This window comes from Aethalodelphis obliquidens, unplaced genomic scaffold, assembly GCF_003676395.1.
Source record: "Aethalodelphis obliquidens isolate GAN/ISIS:26980383/991018 unplaced genomic scaffold, ASM367639v1 scaffold10, whole genome shotgun sequence".
Lineage (NCBI taxonomy): Eukaryota > Metazoa > Chordata > Mammalia > Artiodactyla > Delphinidae > Aethalodelphis > Aethalodelphis obliquidens.
The window spans coordinates 11,476,737-11,497,332 of NW_020837954.1; the positions used below are offsets into that span (position 1 = coordinate 11,476,737).

General features: G+C 36.4%; 1 protein-coding gene across 2 annotated transcripts in view; it reads left to right on the forward strand.

Moving 5' to 3' along the window:
- SRP54 (signal recognition particle 54) overlaps positions 1-20,596 on the forward strand; it is a 46,205-nt gene that overhangs the window by 15,283 nt on the left and 10,326 nt on the right. For both annotated transcript variants that reach the window (XM_027111054.1, XM_027111055.1), the window contains 9 exons: positions 964-1,068; positions 1,872-1,938; positions 2,016-2,073; positions 13,323-13,473; positions 14,551-14,699; positions 15,020-15,120; positions 15,608-15,694; positions 19,163-19,236; positions 19,447-19,555. In XM_027111054.1, the coding sequence (XP_026966855.1) occupies positions 964-1,068; positions 1,872-1,938; positions 2,016-2,073; positions 13,323-13,473; positions 14,551-14,699; positions 15,020-15,120; positions 15,608-15,694; positions 19,163-19,236; positions 19,447-19,555 (901 nt within the window). The remainder of the gene's footprint in view (positions 1-963; positions 1,069-1,871; positions 1,939-2,015; positions 2,074-13,322; positions 13,474-14,550; positions 14,700-15,019; positions 15,121-15,607; positions 15,695-19,162; positions 19,237-19,446; positions 19,556-20,596) is intronic.

The following is a 20,596-nucleotide window of genomic DNA, read 5'->3' on the forward strand; positions in this document are numbered from 1 at the left end:
TTAACTACTATTATGGTTTTATTATCATATGGAGATACAGGTTTCAAGCTCCGAACAACTGACTTGGAACTGAATTATTTTTTTAAATGAACTTTAAAAATGCCTCATGCTTGTTTATTTGGGGACTGTCCATATATGTATGAATGCCTTAATTTTCCACTGATTGTCATTATAAAATTAGTGATTATTTTTTACTAACACTTTAAATATAATAACTTTATAGAACAGTACATCTTTGGCATTGGAGAATTTAATATTTGACTGACCTGGAAAGTCTTTCACATGTAATTTGTAATTTTGTTCATATATAAACATTTGTCAAATTGAACATGAAGATAGGTACTGTCCCAATATGGTAGCCATTGGCCACATGTGGTTATTGAGCACTTGTAATGTGGCTAGTCCAAATTGAGATGTGCTGTAAGTAGGAGATACATGTCAAGTTTTAAGACCTAGCATGGCAAAAGGGAATATAAAATATTTTATTAATTTTTAAATATAGATTACATGTTGAATTATAATATTTTAGATATATTGAGTTAAATAAAATATTAATATCACTTGTTTTTACTTTTTTTAATGTCACTACTAGAAATTTAAAAATTCATATGTGGCCTGCACATATATTTTATATTTCTGCAGTGCTGTTGTAGATTGCTCCTTTGGCTCAAACTTGGTCTCACATTCACACTCCAGCTTGTTCTAAAAAATATTTTGAGATCCTTACCTCTGAATTGGTTTGGGCTTGCTTATGACTTCACAGTGTACTATTTTAAATTTTTAAATTTCACTACGTGTGTACAAAGGGAAATAGAGTTGTATTAGAATGGTAGGATTATGGTTGCCGCTTATATTTAAATGTCTATAAATTACTTTTTCAAGTTAAAAGTTGTGGGGAGAGGGGTTTTGAATGTAAGCATAGGTTAACCTGATTTTATTTTTATTTTTGTTTTTGGTTTGTAGCTTGTAGACCCTGGAGTTAAAGCATGGACACCCACTAAAGGAAAACAGAATGTGATCATGTTTGTTGGATTGCAAGGGAGTGGTAAAACAACAACATGTTCAAAGGTAAATTATACTTAATTAAAAAAAACAAAGTCATGGAGAAGATATGTTTGTATAAATCAAGTTTTACGTTAAAGTCAGGATTTGTAGTATTGTTCCTTTAAAATTTTGTGTTGTTTGATGTATCTATTATGTTTTTGTAATAGCTCTTTGTAGGATAAGAGCAAAGAATCCCATAGTCTTTCTCGTGATAGCTTTTTGCAAGAATGGTAGACTTCTATATAACTATGCTGTTTCTTTTACCAAAAAGACTGTTCCTGTCCTTTAAGGAGATGAGGATATGATTTTTGGAGAAGTGAACGTGGAAAGTTTACCTTATCTCCTATGGCTCAAGACTCCCTTTTCACAATGTCTCACCCAGTGTAATACATATGAATCTTCATTTTGCATATCTTTTTGCTAATTTTAAATTCATTATACCACCCCTTCCTCCATAATTGGGTAACTCAACTTTGTTACCAGATTTTACTCCACAAGCCTCAACTTTGTATAGTTTAGAAAGAAAAAAAGAGGAAAGGATTATTTCTTAGAGGGTTATGTTATTGTTTGTTTTTAATTAACGTTAATAACATTTTTTACCATGATCATTTGTTGCTTCATCATTTTATATCCTTCGAATGTGGCTGTATGGCACTTAGAATTTAAACTCTTTAGGAAATTTTCTATACTCAGAATTTAATAATATTACTTTTAGGAGAATATGAGCAGTTTTATTTTACTCCTTAAGTAAATAACAAGTGTAAATAGAAACAATTACATGTATAATAAATTTGTATTTATTGAGTTTTAAAATCTTCCTTTCCCAGTTAGCATATTACTACCAGAGGAAAGGTTGGAAGACCTGTTTGATATGTGCAGACACATTCAGAGCAGGTATTGTGTTCAAATTTGAAAATTGTTTCTAAAATTTGTATTTTCAAGTTTGAGGACTCATTAACTCTATTTCATAGGGGCTTTTGACCAACTAAAACAGAATGCAACCAAAGCAAGAATTCCATTCTATGGAAGGTGGGTTCCAGTTTTTATTTTTATACTCATGTGTCTCACCTTATCTGTCTGACTTTATTTAATGCTATCTGGTCACATTTTAATATATACTTATAAGCTTAAATCCTTTCTGGAACAAAGTAGAGGTATAATTAATACATTGTTATCTTTTATTATTGTAACATGACTCTTCTGACCCAGCCTGATAGATCAGAGCAGATGTTGTTTAGTTTATAATTCTGCCTGTACTTATCATCCTGCCTTGCATGCTTTCCAGCATCCTTCTGCTTCTATTCCAGTTGTTTAAGACCTATCTGAAGCATTCCTCCATTCAACACACTGGTGAATTCCATATTGTCTGGTTCTTTAGTACATCATCTTTGAAAGTTTGTGTTGATCATCCTAAAATGCTTTGTGATCTTGAGTTATCTCAGAGATTCTGATCGTTGCTATCCTTCATTTGCTACATTACTGTTCAATTAGGTGGTTTGTATATGTTAAAATGACTAATTAAAAGAATCGAGTCGAGATTGAATTTAGAAGGACCTATTTGAGGGAATAGCATTTCTCTTAATGTTATTAATATCAATATAAAAAGATTATTAATATAGAAAGCTTAAAGAAGCTAAAATTTGAGGTAATTAAATGAATGATATCATTTTGTTGGTCTTTATTTTCTACTTTTTGGCTGGCCAAGAAAACTGGTGAACTTTAGCTATGGTATGTTCTTTATTTAAATTCTTTTTCTTTTAGTGTGGTTTTTTTGTTTTGTTTTGGTTTGGTTTTGGCCATGCCACATGGCATGCGGGATCTTACTACTTCTCTGACCAGGGATTGAACCTGGGCCCTTGACAGTGAAAGCGTGGAGTCCTAACCACTGGACCACCAAGGAATTCCCTCTTTTAGTTATTTTTTTATTTTTTATTTTTTGCGGTACGTGGGCCTCTCACTGTTGTGGCCTCTCCCGTTGCGGAGCACAGGCTCTGGACGCGCAGGCACAGCGGCCATGGCTCACAGGCCCAGCCACTCCGCGGCATGTGGGATCTTCCTGGACCGGGGCACGAACCCATGTCCCCTTCGTCGGCAGGTGGACTCTCAGCCACTGCGCCACCAGGGAAGCCCTTTTAGTTATTTTCTTATGATAATTTCTAGCAAGTAGATTAAAGAATAATGTTAGGAATTTTATTTTTAGGATAAGAACTTTTTCTTACATAGATTTAAAAATCAAGGGATAATAAACAGCTGTACCTTTAGGGTTCACAATTTGCAAATGATATAATTTAGCTGATAATTACTTGAACTATCAGCCAAAGCCAGAGCATTGATTTTTAACCAGTATTCTCAGTACCGTTTATTAAATAATCTCTCCTTTGCTTATGTAAACTTAAATAAGATACTACGTATATGGAGTAAAGTATTAGCAGTCATTGTTTCCTCCAGGAGAGATGAAGTAAATGGGGCTGGGGGGAGGACTTGAACTGTATCTCCAATATTAAATTTACATATTAGCATTTATTGGGGGGGTGGTAGATATGTTTGTTATAGTATCATTTGTTCTTTTTTTAAAAAACACTATTTTAATTAAAAATTTTAAAGAAGTGAAAGCACTAGCAGTTTCACTTCCCAATTATCAGCTTGTAGCATGTCCATCTGTGCTTTTTTCAGTGTCTATATAAACAAATACACAGACATACATAGATAATTTTTAACTGAAATGGACTCTTATGTGCTTTGTACCTTGATTGCTTTGGTAGTGGTTATATGGGTTGTGTAAATTTGTCAAAGCTCGTTAAAATGAACAATAAAAATAGTGCATTTTATTGTATGTAAACATACCACTATACAGTTGATTAAAAATGGGATCTTACGACAAGGTAGTTATTACTCTTGGGAAGGAGTGAGGTGCTAATTATGTTGTTTTCTTGATCTGGGTGTGTTTGCTTTGTGAAAATTCAACAAGTTTATAATTGTACAGCTTTTCCACATATATGTTATACTTCATTAAAATGTTTACTTAAAAAATGGGATCTTAATAATTCTGGGCAATATACTGTTTAAGATAATTCTTTTTTATGACATCATTGTATTCCATTAATCAATGCCCTTATGAACATCTTTGATAATATTTCTTTCTACATTTGTAAGTTTTATTTTAATAGTATTTTTATCTTTTTTTTTTTTAATTTGCATGCATTGGGTCTTCGTTGCTGCACACGGACTTTCTCTAGTTGAGGCTATTGGGGGCTACTCTTCGTTGTGGTGTGAGGGCTTTTCATTGCAGTGTGCGGGCTTTTCATTGTGGTGGCTTCTCTTGTTGTGGAGCATGGGCTCTAGGCACATGGGCTTCAGTAGATGTGGTTCGTGGGCTCTAGAGCGCAGGCTAAGTAGTTGTGGCACACAGGCTTAGTTGCTCTGTGGCATGTGGGATCTTCCTGGACCAGGGATAGAACCCATGCCCCCTGCATTGGCAGGTGGATTCTCAGCCACTGTGCCACCAGGGAAGTCCTTCTTAATCATATTTTAAAATAGCTGGTAATGCTAATTTTTGTCTTCTTTTTCAACATTTATTGCTTCTTTCACCTGCTTATTTTCCTGGGAAAATTTTGGATTTTTTTTAATCAAGTTCTAGAAAGAAAAATCTCCCTAAAATTGTGATTAGAACTACCGTGAATCCAATTAATTGAGGGGAGAACTGACATCTTTACTATACATGTATAGTTCCATTCAGGAACCTGCTATGTCTTTTTTGTTAAAAAAAATTGCCCTTAAGTATAATAGTTTTCTTCATTTAAGGCTCACATATATTCTTTTTTTTTTTTTTAACATCTTTATTGGACTATAATTGCTTTACAATGTTGTGTTGGTTTATGCTGTATAACAAAGTGAATCATCACATATATTCTTATTAAGTGTATTTCTACTTGATTTTTGTTGTTAATTTAGGGGGAAACTTTTTTTTTTTTTGCGGTATGCGGGCCTCTCACTGTTGTGGCCTCTCCCGTTACGGAGTACAGGCTCCGGACGCACAGGCTCAGCGGCCATGGCTCACGGGCCCAGCCCCTCCGCGGCATGTGGGATCTTCCCGGACCGGGGCACAAACCTATGTCCCCTGCATCGGCAGGCTGACTCTCAACCACTGCGCCACTAGGGAAGCCCTACTTTTAGTTTTTTGAGAAACCTCCATACTGTTTTCCACAGCGGCTGCACCAATTCACATTCTTACCAACAGTGTACAAGGATTCGCTTCTCTCCTCGCCAACATTTGTCTTTTGTATTCTTTTTGATGACAGCCATCCTTTTGTAAGCATTTTATAAAATAATTAAATGTTCTTGTAAAACATGACTTTTAAGTTATGTAGCATTCTATCAGATGGCTATGCTATCATTTATTAAATAAATGCCCTACTGTTGGCCATTTAAGGTTTTCCAACTTCTTGGTCTTAAAAATATAGCCAAAATGAATAGTACGTAATGTTGTTTCTGTGAAATTGTTATGACATACTCCTACAAGTTGAAATTGGATCAAACGGTCTGATCATTTTGGCTTTTGGTTTTTAAAAGGAAAATGTCTCAAAAGTTTAATTTCATTCCTATTTTACTACACTTTCACAATCCTCAAAACTGTATTTAATTTGGGACTTCCACTGGCTAAGACTCTGAGCTCCCAACACAAGGCGCCTGGGTTCGATCCCTGGTCAAGGAACTGGATCTCACATGCATGCCATAATGAAGAGTTCACATGCCACAACTAAGAAGTCAGCATGCCAAAACTAAGAGTCCACATGCCACAACTAAAAGATCCTGCACACCACAACGAAGATCCTGTGTGCCACAACTAAGACCCAGCACAGCCAAAATAAAAAAAATAAATATTAAAAACAAAAAAACCAAAACTATTCAACTTGAAAATCAAGAAACGGATCTCATTTTAATTTGGCTTCTTTTGATTATTGGCAACTTTTGATACAGTTCAATACTGTCAAATGAAAAAAACATATAATGTTAACAAAAAGTTTCCCCCTGGGCTTCCCTGGTGGCACAGTGGTTGAGAGTCTGCCTGCTGATGCAGGGGACATGGGTTCGTGCCCCCATCCGGGAAGATCCCACATGCTGCGGAGCAGCTGGGCCCATGAGCCGTGGCCGCTGAGCCACGTGAGAGGCCCACATGAGAGGCCCACGTACTGAAAACAAAACAAAACAAAAAAAACTAAAAGTAGAACTACCATATGACCCAGAAGTTCCACTCCTGGGTATACATTCGAAAAAAAACCCCACTAATTCGAAAAGATACATGTACCCCAGTGTTCATAGCAGCATTATTTATAATTGCCAAGATATATCCCCAAATACAGTAAGTTAAACAAAATGAGAAGACAGAGAAATATGCAGCAGATGAAGGAGCAAGGTAAAAACCCACCAGACCTAACAAATGAAGAGGAAATAGACAGACTATCTGAAAAAGAATTCAGAGTAATGATAGTAAAGATGATCCAAAATCTTGGAAACAGAATGGAGAAAATACAAGAAACGTTTAACAAGGACCTAGAAGAACTAAAGAGCAAACAATGATGAACAACACAATAAATGAAGTTAAAAATTCTCCAGAAGGAATCAATAGCAGAATACTGAGGCAGAAGAACGAATAAGTGACTTGGAAGATAAAATAGTGGAAATAACTTCCATAGAGCAGAATAAAGAAAAAAAAATGAAAAGAATTCAGGACAGTCTCAGAGACCTCTGGGACAACATTAAACACAACAACATTCGAATTATTGGGGTCCCAAAAGAAGAAGAGAAAAAGAAAGGGACTGAGAAAATATTTGAAGAGATTATAGTTGAAAACTTCCCTAACATGGGAAATTAGTCAATCAAGTCCAGGAAGTGCAGAGAGTCCCATACAGAATGAACCCAAGGAGAAACACACAAAGACACATATTAATCAAACTATCAAAAATTAAATACAAAGAAAAAATATTAAAAGCAGCAAGGGAGGGGCTTCCCTGATGGCGCAGTGGTTGAGAGTCCGCCTGCCGATGCAGGGGACATGGGTTCGTGCCCCAGTCCGGGAGGATCCCACATGCCGCGGAGCGGCTGGGCCCGTGAGCCATGGCCGCTGCACCTGCGCGTCCGGAGCCTGTGCTCCACAACGGGAGAGGCCACAACAGTGACAGGCCCGTGTACCGCAAAAAAAAAAAAAAAAAAAGCAGCAAGGGAAAATCAACAAATAATATACAAGGGAATCCCTGTAAGGTTAACAGCTGATCTTTCAGCAGAAACTCTGCAAGCCAGAAAGGACTGGCAGGACATATTTAAAGTGATGAAAGGGAAAAACCTACAACCAAGATTACTCTACCCAGCAAGAGTCTCATTCAGATTTGACGGAGAAATTAAAACCTTTACAGACAAGCAAAAGTTAAGAGAATTCAGCACCACTAAACCAGCTTTACAACAAATGCTAAAAACTTCTCTAGGCAGGAAACACAAGAGAAGGAAATGACCAACAAAAACAAACCCAAAACACTTAAAAAAATGGTAATAGTAACATACATATTAATAATTACCTTAAATGTAAATGGATTAAATGCTCCAACCAAAAGACATAGACTGGCTAAATGGATGCAAAAACAAGACCCATATATATACTGTCTACGAGAGACCCACTTCAGACCTAGGGACACATACAGACTGAAAGTGAGGGGATGGAAAGAGATACTCCATGCAAATGGAAATCAAAAGAAAGCTAGAGTAGCAATTCTCAAATCAGGAAAAATAGACTTAAAAATGACTATTACAAGAGAAAAAGAAGACACTACATGATGATCAAGGGATCAATCCAGGAAGAAGGTATGACAAATGTAAATATTTATGCACCCAACATAGGATCCTCTCAATACGTAAGGCAAATGCTAACAGCCACAAAAGGAGAAATCGACAGTAACATGATAATAGTAGGGGACTTTAACACCCCACATTCACCAAAGGACAGATCATCCAAAAGGAAAATAAATAAGGAGACACAAGCTTTAAATGACACATTAGACAAGATGGACTTAATTGATATTTTTAGGACATTCCATCCAAAAACAACAAATACACTTTCTTCTCAAGTGCTCATGGAACATTCTCCAGGATAGATCATATCTTGGGTCACAAATCAAGCCTTGGTAAATTTAAGAAAATTGAAATCATTTAAGTATCTTTTCCCACCACAATGCTATGAGACTAGATATCAATTACAGGAAAAGATCTGTAAAAAATACAAACACATGGAGGCTAAACAATACGTTACTAAATAACCAAGAGATCACTGAAGAAATCAAAGAGGAAATAAAAAACTACCTAGAAATAAATGACAATGAAAACAGGACAACCCAAAGCCTATGGGATGCAGCAAAAGCAGATCTAAGAGGGAAGTTTATAGCAATACAATCCTACCTCAAGAAACAAGAAACGTCTCAAATAAACAACCTAACCTTACACGTAAAGCAATTAGAGAAAGAAGAACAACAAGAAAAAACCAAAGTTAGCAGAAGGAAAGAAATCATAAAGATCAGATTAGAAATAAATGAAAAAGAAATGAAGGAAATGATAGCAAAGATCAATAAAACTAAAACTTGGTTCTTTGAGAACATAAACAAAATTGATAAACCATTAGCCAGACTCATGAAGAAGAGAAGGGAGAAGACTCAAATAACCAGAATTAGAAGTGAAAAAGGAGAAGTAACAACTGATACTGCAGAAATACAAAGGATCATGAGAGATTACTACAAGGAACTACATGCCAATAAAATGGACAACCTGGAAGAAATAGACAAATTCTTAGAAAAGTACAACCTTCCAAGACTGAACCAGGAAGAAATAGAAAATGTAAACAGACCAATCACAAGCACTGAAATTGAAACTGTGATTAAAAATCTTCCAACAAAGGAACTTCCCTGGTGGCGCAGTCGTTAAAAATCCTCCTGCCAATGCAGGGGACACGGGTTCAAGCCCTGGTCCAGGAAGACCCCACATGCTGCAGAGCAACTAAGCCCGTGCTCCACAACTACTGAGCCTGCACTCTAGAGCTCACGAGCCACAACTACTGAGCCCACGTGCCACAACTACTGAAGCCTACGCGCCTAGAGCCTGTGCTGCACAACAAGAGAAGCCACTGCAATGAGAAGCCCACGCACCGCAACAAAGAGTAGCCCCTGCTCACTGCAACTAGAGAAAGCCTGCATGCAGCCAAAAATAAATAAATAAATAAATTTATATTTAAAAGAATCTTCCAACAAACAAAAGTCCAGGACCAGATGGCTTCACAGGCGAATTCTATCAAACATTTAGAGAAGAGCTAACACCTCTCCTTCTCAAACTCTTCCAAAATATAGCAGAGGGAGGAACAATCCTAAATTCATTCTTCAAGGCCACCATCACCCTGATACCAAAAGCAGACAAAGGTGTCACAAAAAACGAACACTACAGGCCGGTATCACTGATGAACATAGATGCAAAAATCCTCAACAAAATACTAGCAAACAGAATCCAACAACACATTAAAAGAATCATACACCATGATCAAGTGGGGTTTAACCCAGGAATGCAAGGATTCTTCAATATATACAAATCAATCTGTGATACACCATATTAACAAATTGAAGGATAAAAACCATATGATCATCTCAATAGATGCAGAAAAAGCTTTCGACAAAATTCAACACCCATTTATGATAAAAACTCCCCAGGAAATAGGCATAGAGGGAACCTACCTCAACATAATAAAGGCCATATATGACAAACCCACAGCCAACATTATTCTCAATGATGAAAAACTGAAATGATTTCTTCTAAGATCAGGAACAAGACAAGGTTGCCCACTCTCACCACTATTATTTAACATACTTTTGGAAGTTTTAGCCACGGCAATCAGGAGAAAAAGAAATAAAAGGAATCCAAATTGGAAAAGAAGTAAAACTCTCACTGCTTGCAAATGGCATGATACTATACATAGAGAATCCTAAAAATGCTACCAGAAAACTGCTAGAGCTAATCAATGAATTTGGTAAAGTAGCAGGACACAAAATTAATGCACAGAAATCTCTTGCATTCCTATACACTAATGATGAAAAATCTGAAAGAGAAATTAAGGAAACACTCCAATTTACCATTGCAACAAAAAGAATAAAATACCTAGGAATAAACCTACCTAAGGAGACAAAAGACCTGTATACAGAAAACTATAAGGCACTTTTGAAAGAAATTAAAGACGATACAAACAGATGCAGAGATATACCATGTTCTTGGATTGGAAGAATCAACATTGTGAAAATGACTATAGTACCCAAAGCAATCTACAGATTCAGTGCAATTCCTATCAAACTACCAACAGCATTTTTCACAGAACTTGAAGAAAAAATTTCACAATTTGTATGGAAACACAGAAGACCCTGAATAGCCAAAGCAATCTTGAGAAAGAAAAACAGAGCTGAAGGAATCAGGCTCCCTGAGTTCACAGTGTACTGCAGAGCTACAGTAATCAAGACAGTATGGTACTGGCAGAAAATGCAGAAATATAGATCAGTGGAACAGGATAGAAAGCCCAGAGTTAAACCCACGCACATATGGTCACTTTATCTATGATAAAGGAGGCAAGAATATACAATGGAGAAAAGACAGCCTCTTCAATAAGTGGTGCTGGGAAAACTGGACCAGGTACATGTAAAAGAATGAAATTAGAACACTTCCTAACACTATACACAAAAATAAACTCAAAATGGATTAAAGACCTAAATGTAAACTCTTAGAGGAAAACATAGGTATAACACTCTATGACATAAATCACAGCAAGATCCTATTTGACCCACCTCCTAGAGAAATGGAAATAAAAACAAAAATAAACAAATGGGACCTAATGAAATGTAAAAGCTTTTCACAGCAAAGGACATCATAAAGGAGGTGAAAAGACAACCCTCAGAATGGGAGAAAATACTTGCAAGCGAAGCAAGGGATAAAGGATTAATCTCCAAAACATACAAACAGCTCATGGAGCTCAATATCAAAAGAACAAACAATCCAATCAAAAAATGGGCAGAAGGCCTAAAAATACATTTCTCCAAAGAAGATATACAGATTGCCAACAAACATATGAAAGGATGCTCAACATTTCTAATCATTAGAGAAATGCAAATCAAAACTACAATGAGGTCTTCTGCCCATTTTTGGATTGGGTTGTTTTTTTGTTATTGAGCTGCATGAGCTGCTTATAAATTTTGGAGATTAATCCTTTGCAAGTAAGTCAGAAAGAGAAAGACAAATACTGTATGCTAACACACATATATGGAATTTAAGAAAAAAAAAATGTCATGAAGAACCTAGGGGTAAGACAGGAATAAAGACATAGACCTACTACAGAATGGACTTGAGGATATGGGGAGGGGGAAGGGTAAGCTGTGACAAACTGAGAGAGTGGCATGGACATATATACACTACCAAATGTAAAATAGATAGCTAATGGGAAGCAGCCGCATAGCACAGGGAGATCAGCTTGGTGCTTTGTGACCGCCTAGAGGGGTGGGATAGGGAGGGTGGGAGGGAGGGAGACGCAAGAGGGAAGAGATATGGGAACGTATGTATATGTATAACTGATTCACTTTGTTATAAAGCAGAAACTGACACACCATTGTAAAGCAATTATACTCCAATAAAGATGTAAAAAAAAAAAACTACAGTGAGGTATCACCTCACACGGGTCAGAATGGCCATCATCAAAAAATCTACAAACAATCAGTGCTGGAGACGGAGTGGAGAAAAGGGAACCCTCCTGCACTCTTGGTGGGAATGTAAATTGATACATCCACTATGGAGAACAGTATGGAGGTTCCTTAAAGGTATAAAAGTAGAACCACCATATGACCCATCAATCCCACTACTGGGCATATACCCTGAGAAAACCATAATTCAAAAAGACACATGTACCCGTGTTCATTGTAGCACTGTTTACAGTAGCCAGGACATGGAAGCAACCTAAGTGTCCATTGACAGATGAATGGATAAAGAAGATGTGGCACATATATACAATGGAATGTTACTCAGCCTTAAAAAGAAATGAAATTGAGTTATTTGTAGTGAGGTGAATGGACCTAGAGTCTGTCATACAGAGTGAGGTAACTCAGAAAGAGAAAAACATACTATATGCTAACACAGATACATGGAATCTAAAAAGAAAAAAAAGGTTCTGATGAACCTAGGGGCAGGACAGGAGTAAAGATGCAGACGTAGAGAATGGACTTGAGGACACGGGGCGGGGGAAGGGTAAGCTGGGACGAAGTGAGAGGGTGGCGTTGACATATATACACTACCAAATGTAAAATAGATAGCTAGTGGGAAGCAGCTGCATAGCACAGGGAGATCAGCTCCGTGTTTTGTGACCACCTAGATTGGTGGGATAGGGAGGGTGGGAGGGAGAGGCAAGAAGGAGGGGATATGGGGATATATGTATACGTATAGCTGATTCACTTTGCTATACAGCAGTAAATAACACAACATTGTAAAGCAATTATACTCCAATAAAGATGTTTAAAACATTGCTTATGAAAGGGTGTTAAGTGGAAAAACATGTTTAAAACACTATGTAATACAAGTTCAGTTATTAAAGAAAATGTAAAAAAAATTGAGGAATTCACAGCTCATTCAGAAAAGATACACAGCAGAATCATACAGGATTTTGGGCTTCCCTGGTGGCGCAGTGTTTAAGAATCTGCATGCCAAAGTAGGGGACATGGTTTCGAGCCCTGGTCCTGGAAGATCCCTCATGCCATGGAACAACTAAGCCCGTGCGCCACAACTGCTGAAGCCCGTGTGTCACAACTACTGAAGCCTGCATGCCTAGAGCCCATGCTCCACAACAAGAGAAGCCACCAAAATGAGAAGCCCGCGCACCGAAACGAAGAGTAGCCCCCGCTCACTGCAACTAGAGAAAGCCTGCGCACAGCAACCGAGACCCAACGCAGCCAATGATAAATAAATAAATATGGGGGCTATTTATTGTTTTTACATAAATTTATTTAAAAAAAAAGAATCATACAGGATTTTGTAATTGGAAAACTGATTACTGCTTCATGCTGCTCTAGAAGTGGGTTGTTATATTTAATACTTATTAGATTTTATACTTCTAAATTGAAATTGTGATCATTATGACTTTTTCAGAGTAGACTAAGGGTGCACTAACAGTTTCCAAATTTTTCTTATTTGGAAGTTTTGCTGCTAACTCATTTTTCCATGTTAAATAGCTATACAGAAATGGATCCTGTCATCATTGCCTCTGAAGGAGTGGAGAAATTCAAAAATGAGAACTTTGAAATTATTATTGTTGATACAAGTGGCCGCCATAAACAAGAAGACTCTTTGTTTGAAGAAATGCTTCAAGTTGCTAATGCTATAGTAAGTAGCTTAATTTAACAACATTATTAAGACTTTGGTTAAATTAATTATAAATCCTGATTGAGTTTATGAACCATATAAATTATTTTTTGCCTGTAAGAAAGATTCCAAGTAATATATTTTTATTTTGGGCTCCTTTGTCTGTATGATAAGGACTTAATCTTCTGTACATTAATATGAAATTTTCATGAGTATTGAAATATTTCCTTTCTCACTTAATCATCTTATTAGTATGTATAAGAAAAAGTAACAAGCAAAAAAAAATGAGAACCTTTAATAGCTGTTGAATTTCCTTTCTGTAAATTATTTAAATTAAATTAAAAACATTTGCTTTAGGTGAATTTTGAAAGATTTTTAAAATGAAGCATTTAAAAATATTAATAATCATTTAGTGTCTCTTTAAAATTGTGATGGAAATAACGGGAAGAAGAAGTGGTTTATAGGTAATCTATAGCACATATTATGAACCCATGTTTTGCCATTGAGGTGTTGGCAGTAATTCTTTGGTTAATGATTAATACTAATACATTGTTTTGTTTTGTTTAGCTGTGCCATTATTTTGACCTAGGTGAGCAGACCTAAGGGAAATATTCTCATCTGTCCTTTATTTATTTTGCTTTCAGCGCACACTCTTCTACTTTTTTTCTCTGATTTACTGTTGCTATTGCATTTGTCTAGAGTGTGATTCCTCTAGATCATTGCTTAACTTTTTCCTCTTTATTCAGGCCTCAGCTCAAATGTTACCTCCAGACAGGTCTTCCCTGACCACCCTACAGAAAGAAACCTCTCACACCTCAGAACTGATTTTCTCTGTTCCATTTTAATTGTTGTACATCTGAAATGTTTATTTGCCTATTTTTTTATCTGTCTCCAGTGATTAGAATGTAGGTCCCACAAGCGTAAGGATTTTCTTATTCATCTCTTTGACTGAGGACATAAATGGTGCCCAATACATAGTACTCCCTCAGTAAATACTGATTGATTGAATAATTATAATAAATATTTTTTATAGCTTCTAATGATGAAATTTGCTTAAGGTCAGTAAAAATATATATCTTTTCTATTTAAATTTTCTAGCAACCCGATAACATTGTTTATGTGATGGATGCCTCCATTGGGCAGGCTTGTGAAGCCCAGGCTAAGGCTTTTAAAGATAAAGTAGATGTAGCCTCAGTAATAGTGACAAAACTTGATGGTCATGCAAAAGGAGGTGGTGCACTCAGTGCGTAAGTATCATTGATGTTATTGTCCCGTGTCTTGGGCTTAGTGTGTGTGTGTGTGTGTGTGTGTGTGTGTGTGTGTGTGTGTGTGTGTGTGTATTTATGGCTTTCTTATTAATCATTTAAAATATATTCCAATAGTGGACCTAGTATGGTCTGTAAAAGAAGTTTAAATAGAAACAGAATTTTGGAGTACCTCTGATACAGTTCTCCTTTAGCTAGTGAGAAGAAACTTGAGCTATGTACCTTTGTCTAATTACCTTTAAAATCTTCTAGAAATTTCTTTTCCTTTTTGAGGTTATTTTGTGTTTTCTTTTTCTTTGCAGAGTTGCTGCCACAAAAAGTCCAATTATTTTCATTGGTACAGGGGAACATATAGATGACTTTGAACCTTTCAAAACGCAGCCTTTCATCAGCAAACTTCTTGGTGTGTACAGTGGTGGGGATATAGAAAAACCTTCAAGAAATAGTATGAATTTTTAGAACAGATTAGGATTTTAATTCTGCCCTCTTGCTAACTAGCTCAGGAAAATAATTTTCTTCTATGATTTATCTTCTTTACCTGCAAACTAAGGATGGTGGTTATCTGCTTCCTGTAGTTAGAGTGGTAAAATGAGCTATTAGATGGAAAGTTCCTTGGAAAAATTTTAGAGCTCAATACAGAAGCATGTGGTTGTAGTAATAGCAGTGATAATGGCAGCAAAACTTTCATAATGTCTCCAGGTGTTTGAGAGCATGGAATTTGGAATTAAACCCTGGGCTGCAGTTCCTGCTTTGTCACTTAACCTCTCCAGCTTCAGTTTTTCACCTATGAAGTGCCTATCTCACAGGCTTATTATGTATGTGCATGCATTTTGCATAATGTAAAACAGATACACTATTGGTTATTAATTTTACTTTTTTGGGTCTTATAGGTATGGGTGACATTGAAGGACTGATAGATAAAGTCAACGAGTTGAAGTTGGATGACAATGAAGCACTTATAGAGAAGTTGAAACATGGTATATGAGTAGCAAAAAGCATTTGATCTCAGATGACTTACCTGGATTTCTTTTGATAAAGCTATAATTTGTTTGAAATGATACATCCATTAAAGTCAATTCTTCAAATGTTTACTGTTTTAGATTTATATATAAATCATTTTAAATCTCAGGCATCTAAGCAATTGTAGAATGGAGTGTTTTTATTTTCTTTCTTGTAATCAAATTGCATTAAGATTAAAATTGAAGCTTTCATTGGGTTCCTTGGAGTAAAACAGGTTAAAAGTACGTTAGAATACTCTCTTCTGATTTGTTTGTTTACTTATAAATTTTATATTTATATGTAATAAAACATATAAAAAGAAATTTAAAAGAATGAGATTAAATACCCACACATGTTTTCTTTACTCCACATTGAAGTCAACTCCTATTGAAATGTGATTAAGAGCTCAAGTTTTTTAATCTAACATGTGACTTTTTCAAATTACTTAACCTCGGACTACCCTGGTGGTCCAGTGGTTAAGACTCCACGCTGCCACTGCAGGGGGTGCGAGTTCAATCCCTGGTCTGGGGAGTTCCACATGCCGCGGGGTGAAGCCAAATTAATTAATTAATTAATTAAATTGAAAAAAATCATGTTCAAATTACTTAACCTCAATTTTCTTATGTGTAAAAAGTAGATAATACTATCTTCTTCATAGAGTTGTGAAGATTAAATTAGCTGATATATGTAAAATGTCCAGCATGTCAGAAGCATTTAACATATTATTGACCATTTCTGTTTTTCTCAAAATGGTATTACTCTTAATTTCCATGGCCACATACTATGCTGCCTCTTTGCTCCTTCTCGTTCATCTTGTCAGGTGCCTATGCCTTTACTTCTCAAATGTTGATGTTTTCCAGGGATCATTCTAGGCCATCTTCTTTCTCTGGAGCTTCAGACTCATATCTGTATGTTTAGATGCTTAGATCTTCCTTAGACATTTAGTTCAGTTTATCCTTGTCTTCCCATCCTAACCTCCCACCCCAATGTTATCATCTATGAATTTAACATCATTTGTCTTGTTGCCAAAGTCAGAAACTTGGATGTTGTCATCAACTCATCTCTTCCTCACTCTGGCCAGTCCTTTTCCGATCAGTCATTAGTCCTAGTGATTCTACCTCCTAATTATCTCCATTCCATCCCCTACTTCCCAGCAACTATGCAAGTTCATCTCTTATCTAGATTGTTTATTCTAAGTCTTTTAACAGATATTCCAGTTTTTTGGACTCTTCCCCTTGGATCAGTTTTTTGTACTTTAGCCGAAATGATCTTTCAGAAATGCAAATTTGATCCTCTTACCTTTCTTAAAATCTTTCAGTAGCTTCCCATTTCCCTTAGAGTAGTTTTGAATGACTCCACTATCTAACCCACATCTTCCGAGTCATGTTTTGACACTATTGTTTTTAGCATTCCGTGTGCTGGTCATGCTGAATTTCTATCAGTTTCTCACATGTACGCTGCTGTCTCTGCCTTTGCCTTTGCTGGTCCCTCTGCCTGTTAGGTAGTTATTCTCTCTTCTTCCTACTTCTGTCCTTCTTTATCCCAGCCAAACCGGCTAACTCCTACTAATACTTCAAGTCTTTCCTTAAATGTGCTTCAGGGACATTCTACCTTATCCTTAGACTAACTTAGAACCCCCTACTGTATGTTTCCATTGAATCCTGTAATTGCTGTATGAGTCATCACAATGATTTGATTGATGTCTGTCTTCCCTGCTGGAAAGTGAAGGTAGGTTTCATAGCTGTGTTCTTCCTCTTTTATGTTCACAGTACCTAGTACAGTTTCTGGCACTTAGTAAGTCTTTAGTAAATATTTGTTGAATGAATGAATCTATCCTTTATTGCCTGATTCTTTCCCCCTGCTACTACCACACTAAACTGGGTAATATATTCCTAGTCAGTCTGCTTTCTGACTCCTAGATCTCTCTTTATATCTCTGCATTTTGCTTCTGCTTCTAACATTCTACTCCTTTCTGTTATCACCAAGGGCCTCCTGATTTCCAAATGTAGTGACCTTTCTCTTTCCTCTTGGCTCCCAGTATTTAACAGTTTTATCTGCCTTTTATATTTTCAGACTCTTCACTTGGGTTCCATGACAGTGGATTTCTTATATTTATCATAGCTTCAGTTGTCATTTCTGTATAATATGTATTTTAGCCTTAATCTTCTCTACCACTGTTTTATTTTGCATTTCTAGCTGCCGGCTATAACATTTCTTTTAAGATATTGTACTGCTAACTTCAAATTCAGAATGCCTAGAACCAAACACCATTTTTGTTTATATCTTTGGACAAAAATAGAAAATAATCTTTCTCCTTTGTCTTGTTCTTTCTGTTTTTCTCCTTAACTGAATTTACATAATGATGAAATGCTCAGATTCTAAGAATATCATTCAATCAACTTTGACAAATGCACAATAATCTACACTCCATCAGGAAATAGAATATTTCCATTACTCTAGAAAGTCTGCTTATTCCCCTTCCCAGTAAATACTTCATATTATAGGAATCCTAGAGTGTATCTTTTTTTCCCACATGGTTTCTGTGACTCAGCATAATATTTTTGATATTCATCCAGGTGGTTGTACTCACCTGTAGCCTGTTCTTTTTTTTTTTTTTAATTTATTTATTTTATTTACTTTTGGCTGCATTGGGTCTTCGTTACTACACACGGGCTTTCTCTAGTTGTGGTGAGAGGGGGCTACTCTTCGTTAGAGTGCATGGGCTTCTCATTGCGCTGGCTTCTCTTGTTCAAGAGCACCGGCTGTACGCGCCTGGGCTTCAGTAGGTGCGGCCCGTGGGCTCGGTAGTTGTGGCTCGCAGGCTCTAGAGCGCAGGCTCAGTAGTTGTGGTGCTTGGGCTCAGTTGCTCCACGGCATGTGGGATCTTCCCAGACCAGGGCTTGAACCTGTGTCCCCTGAATTGGCAGATGGATTCTTAACCACTGTGCCACCAGGGAAGCCCATAGCCTGTTCTTTTATTGCTGAGAGTAGTATTTCATTCAGAGTCTATCCACTTTCCAGTTCATGGACAGCTAAGCTGTGTAAGAAACTCCAAATAATCTTCTAAAGTGCTTTTGCCCATTTTACAATTCTCATCAGCAGTATATGAGAGTTCTGTTTGTTCTACATTCTCTTTAACTTGTGTTGTCAGACTTTATAATTTCAGTTATCCTAGTAGGTATAGTTTGTCTCCTTTGTTTTCACATTTCCTGTATTTATGTCCATTTTCTCTGATAGAATATGAGCTTCTCTAGGATAGGATCTATCTGTCTCCACTGTATTCATCCTGTGATCTTGTGTGTAGTAACTGCTGAGTGAATATTTATTGATTGGATATTTTATAAGTGTGCTTCAAGATGAGCCCATGATTAAGGAAAATCATTAGGTTTTATTGACTGGAAATGTTCATTCTCTAATATATCTGCATCATTTATATTGTATTTCAGGTCAGTTTACGTTGCGAGACATGTATGAACAATTTCAAAATATCATGAAAATGGGCCCCTTCAGTCAGATCTTGGTTAGTTATACTAAAAAGTTTTTTTCTAACCTCTTTTGTTTTTGTTAAAATTTCTAAGAACAGATACACTTGCTTTAATTATTTTAATATTTGGGTAAAAATAGATACTTTTAAAACTTAGTATTAACATTAAAGCCATTAGTTAAATGTGAACATTCTGAACAATTAATCTCAAGCTATTATTGATTTTATGTTTAATATATCTTTTAGGGGATGATCCCTGGTTTCGGAACAGATTTTATGAGCAAAGGAAATGAACAAGAGTCAATGGCCAGGCTAAAGAAATTAATGACAATAATGGATAGTATGAATGATCAAGGTAAGGTGGTAGATTATTTGACTTGGAGGACAATGTTCTGAATATCAGTAAGTTGAGAGTTTAACTATATTCTTGTGAACAAGATGGGGAAAATTTAGACTGAAAGATGATTGTTAGGGAGATTTCTAGCTCCTTGAAAGCTCTTGCTCAAAGGGTTGGGATTACTGGGTTGACCTCCTCATTGAGAGAAATGTCTAGTATAGTGCTTCTCCAAATGAGTTCTGTGGAGAGAACACAAGTTCTTTATGGTGTTGATAGAAATAACTTAAAAGGGGAGTTCTGTAGTCAAATAAATTTGGGGGAACGCTGAGTTAAAAAAAAAACACTAGTAAGTTTATTTATTGTATGTCTCCTCAGAGCTCTAATATGCTAACATGAATTGGGAATCTGTAAGAGAGAGAGAGTTTATGCAGTGTTTACCAGCTTACTTTGCTCTGTAACTCTCAAGGTTTGGTCTTCTCAAGTACACTGCTTTATCTCTAATCCTACATTATCCCTTTCTCCTGTACTTTCAGGTCCTCAGCCCATGAATATCTCTAGACCCATGACTTCTTTATCTTTTTCCCAGTATTTGTAGCACCCTTTCCGATTGAACCCAGCAGGCATGCCAAATATTTATCACCCTTTTGTAGGCCTTCTACTCTTGATCTCTGTTCTTACTTACAAAGAAATACAGGCTTTTGGCATTGAATTCTTTCAGCCTTTGGCTGATTTATCTATGAGATTGTGACAGCCACAAACCATTCTTAAAGCTTTTTCAAGGACCTCTCTCCATCAGTAAAATCCTCTGCTATATCTGCAGTCTCTCCTTACCTACTGACTTTTTTCCCCCATCAATATATAAACATTCTTTCTTAAGTTCACAATTTCACATTTTCTAGGCTTCACTTCTCCCGCATGCTTTTACTCTCTCTTTTCAGTCAAGCTTCTTAAAAGAATGCTTTATGTTCCCAAACTACTGAAATCTGACTTCTCTCCCCACCATTACTGTGAAATAGATCATACAAAGATTTTCAATAACCTTCCACTGGTCTACTCTAA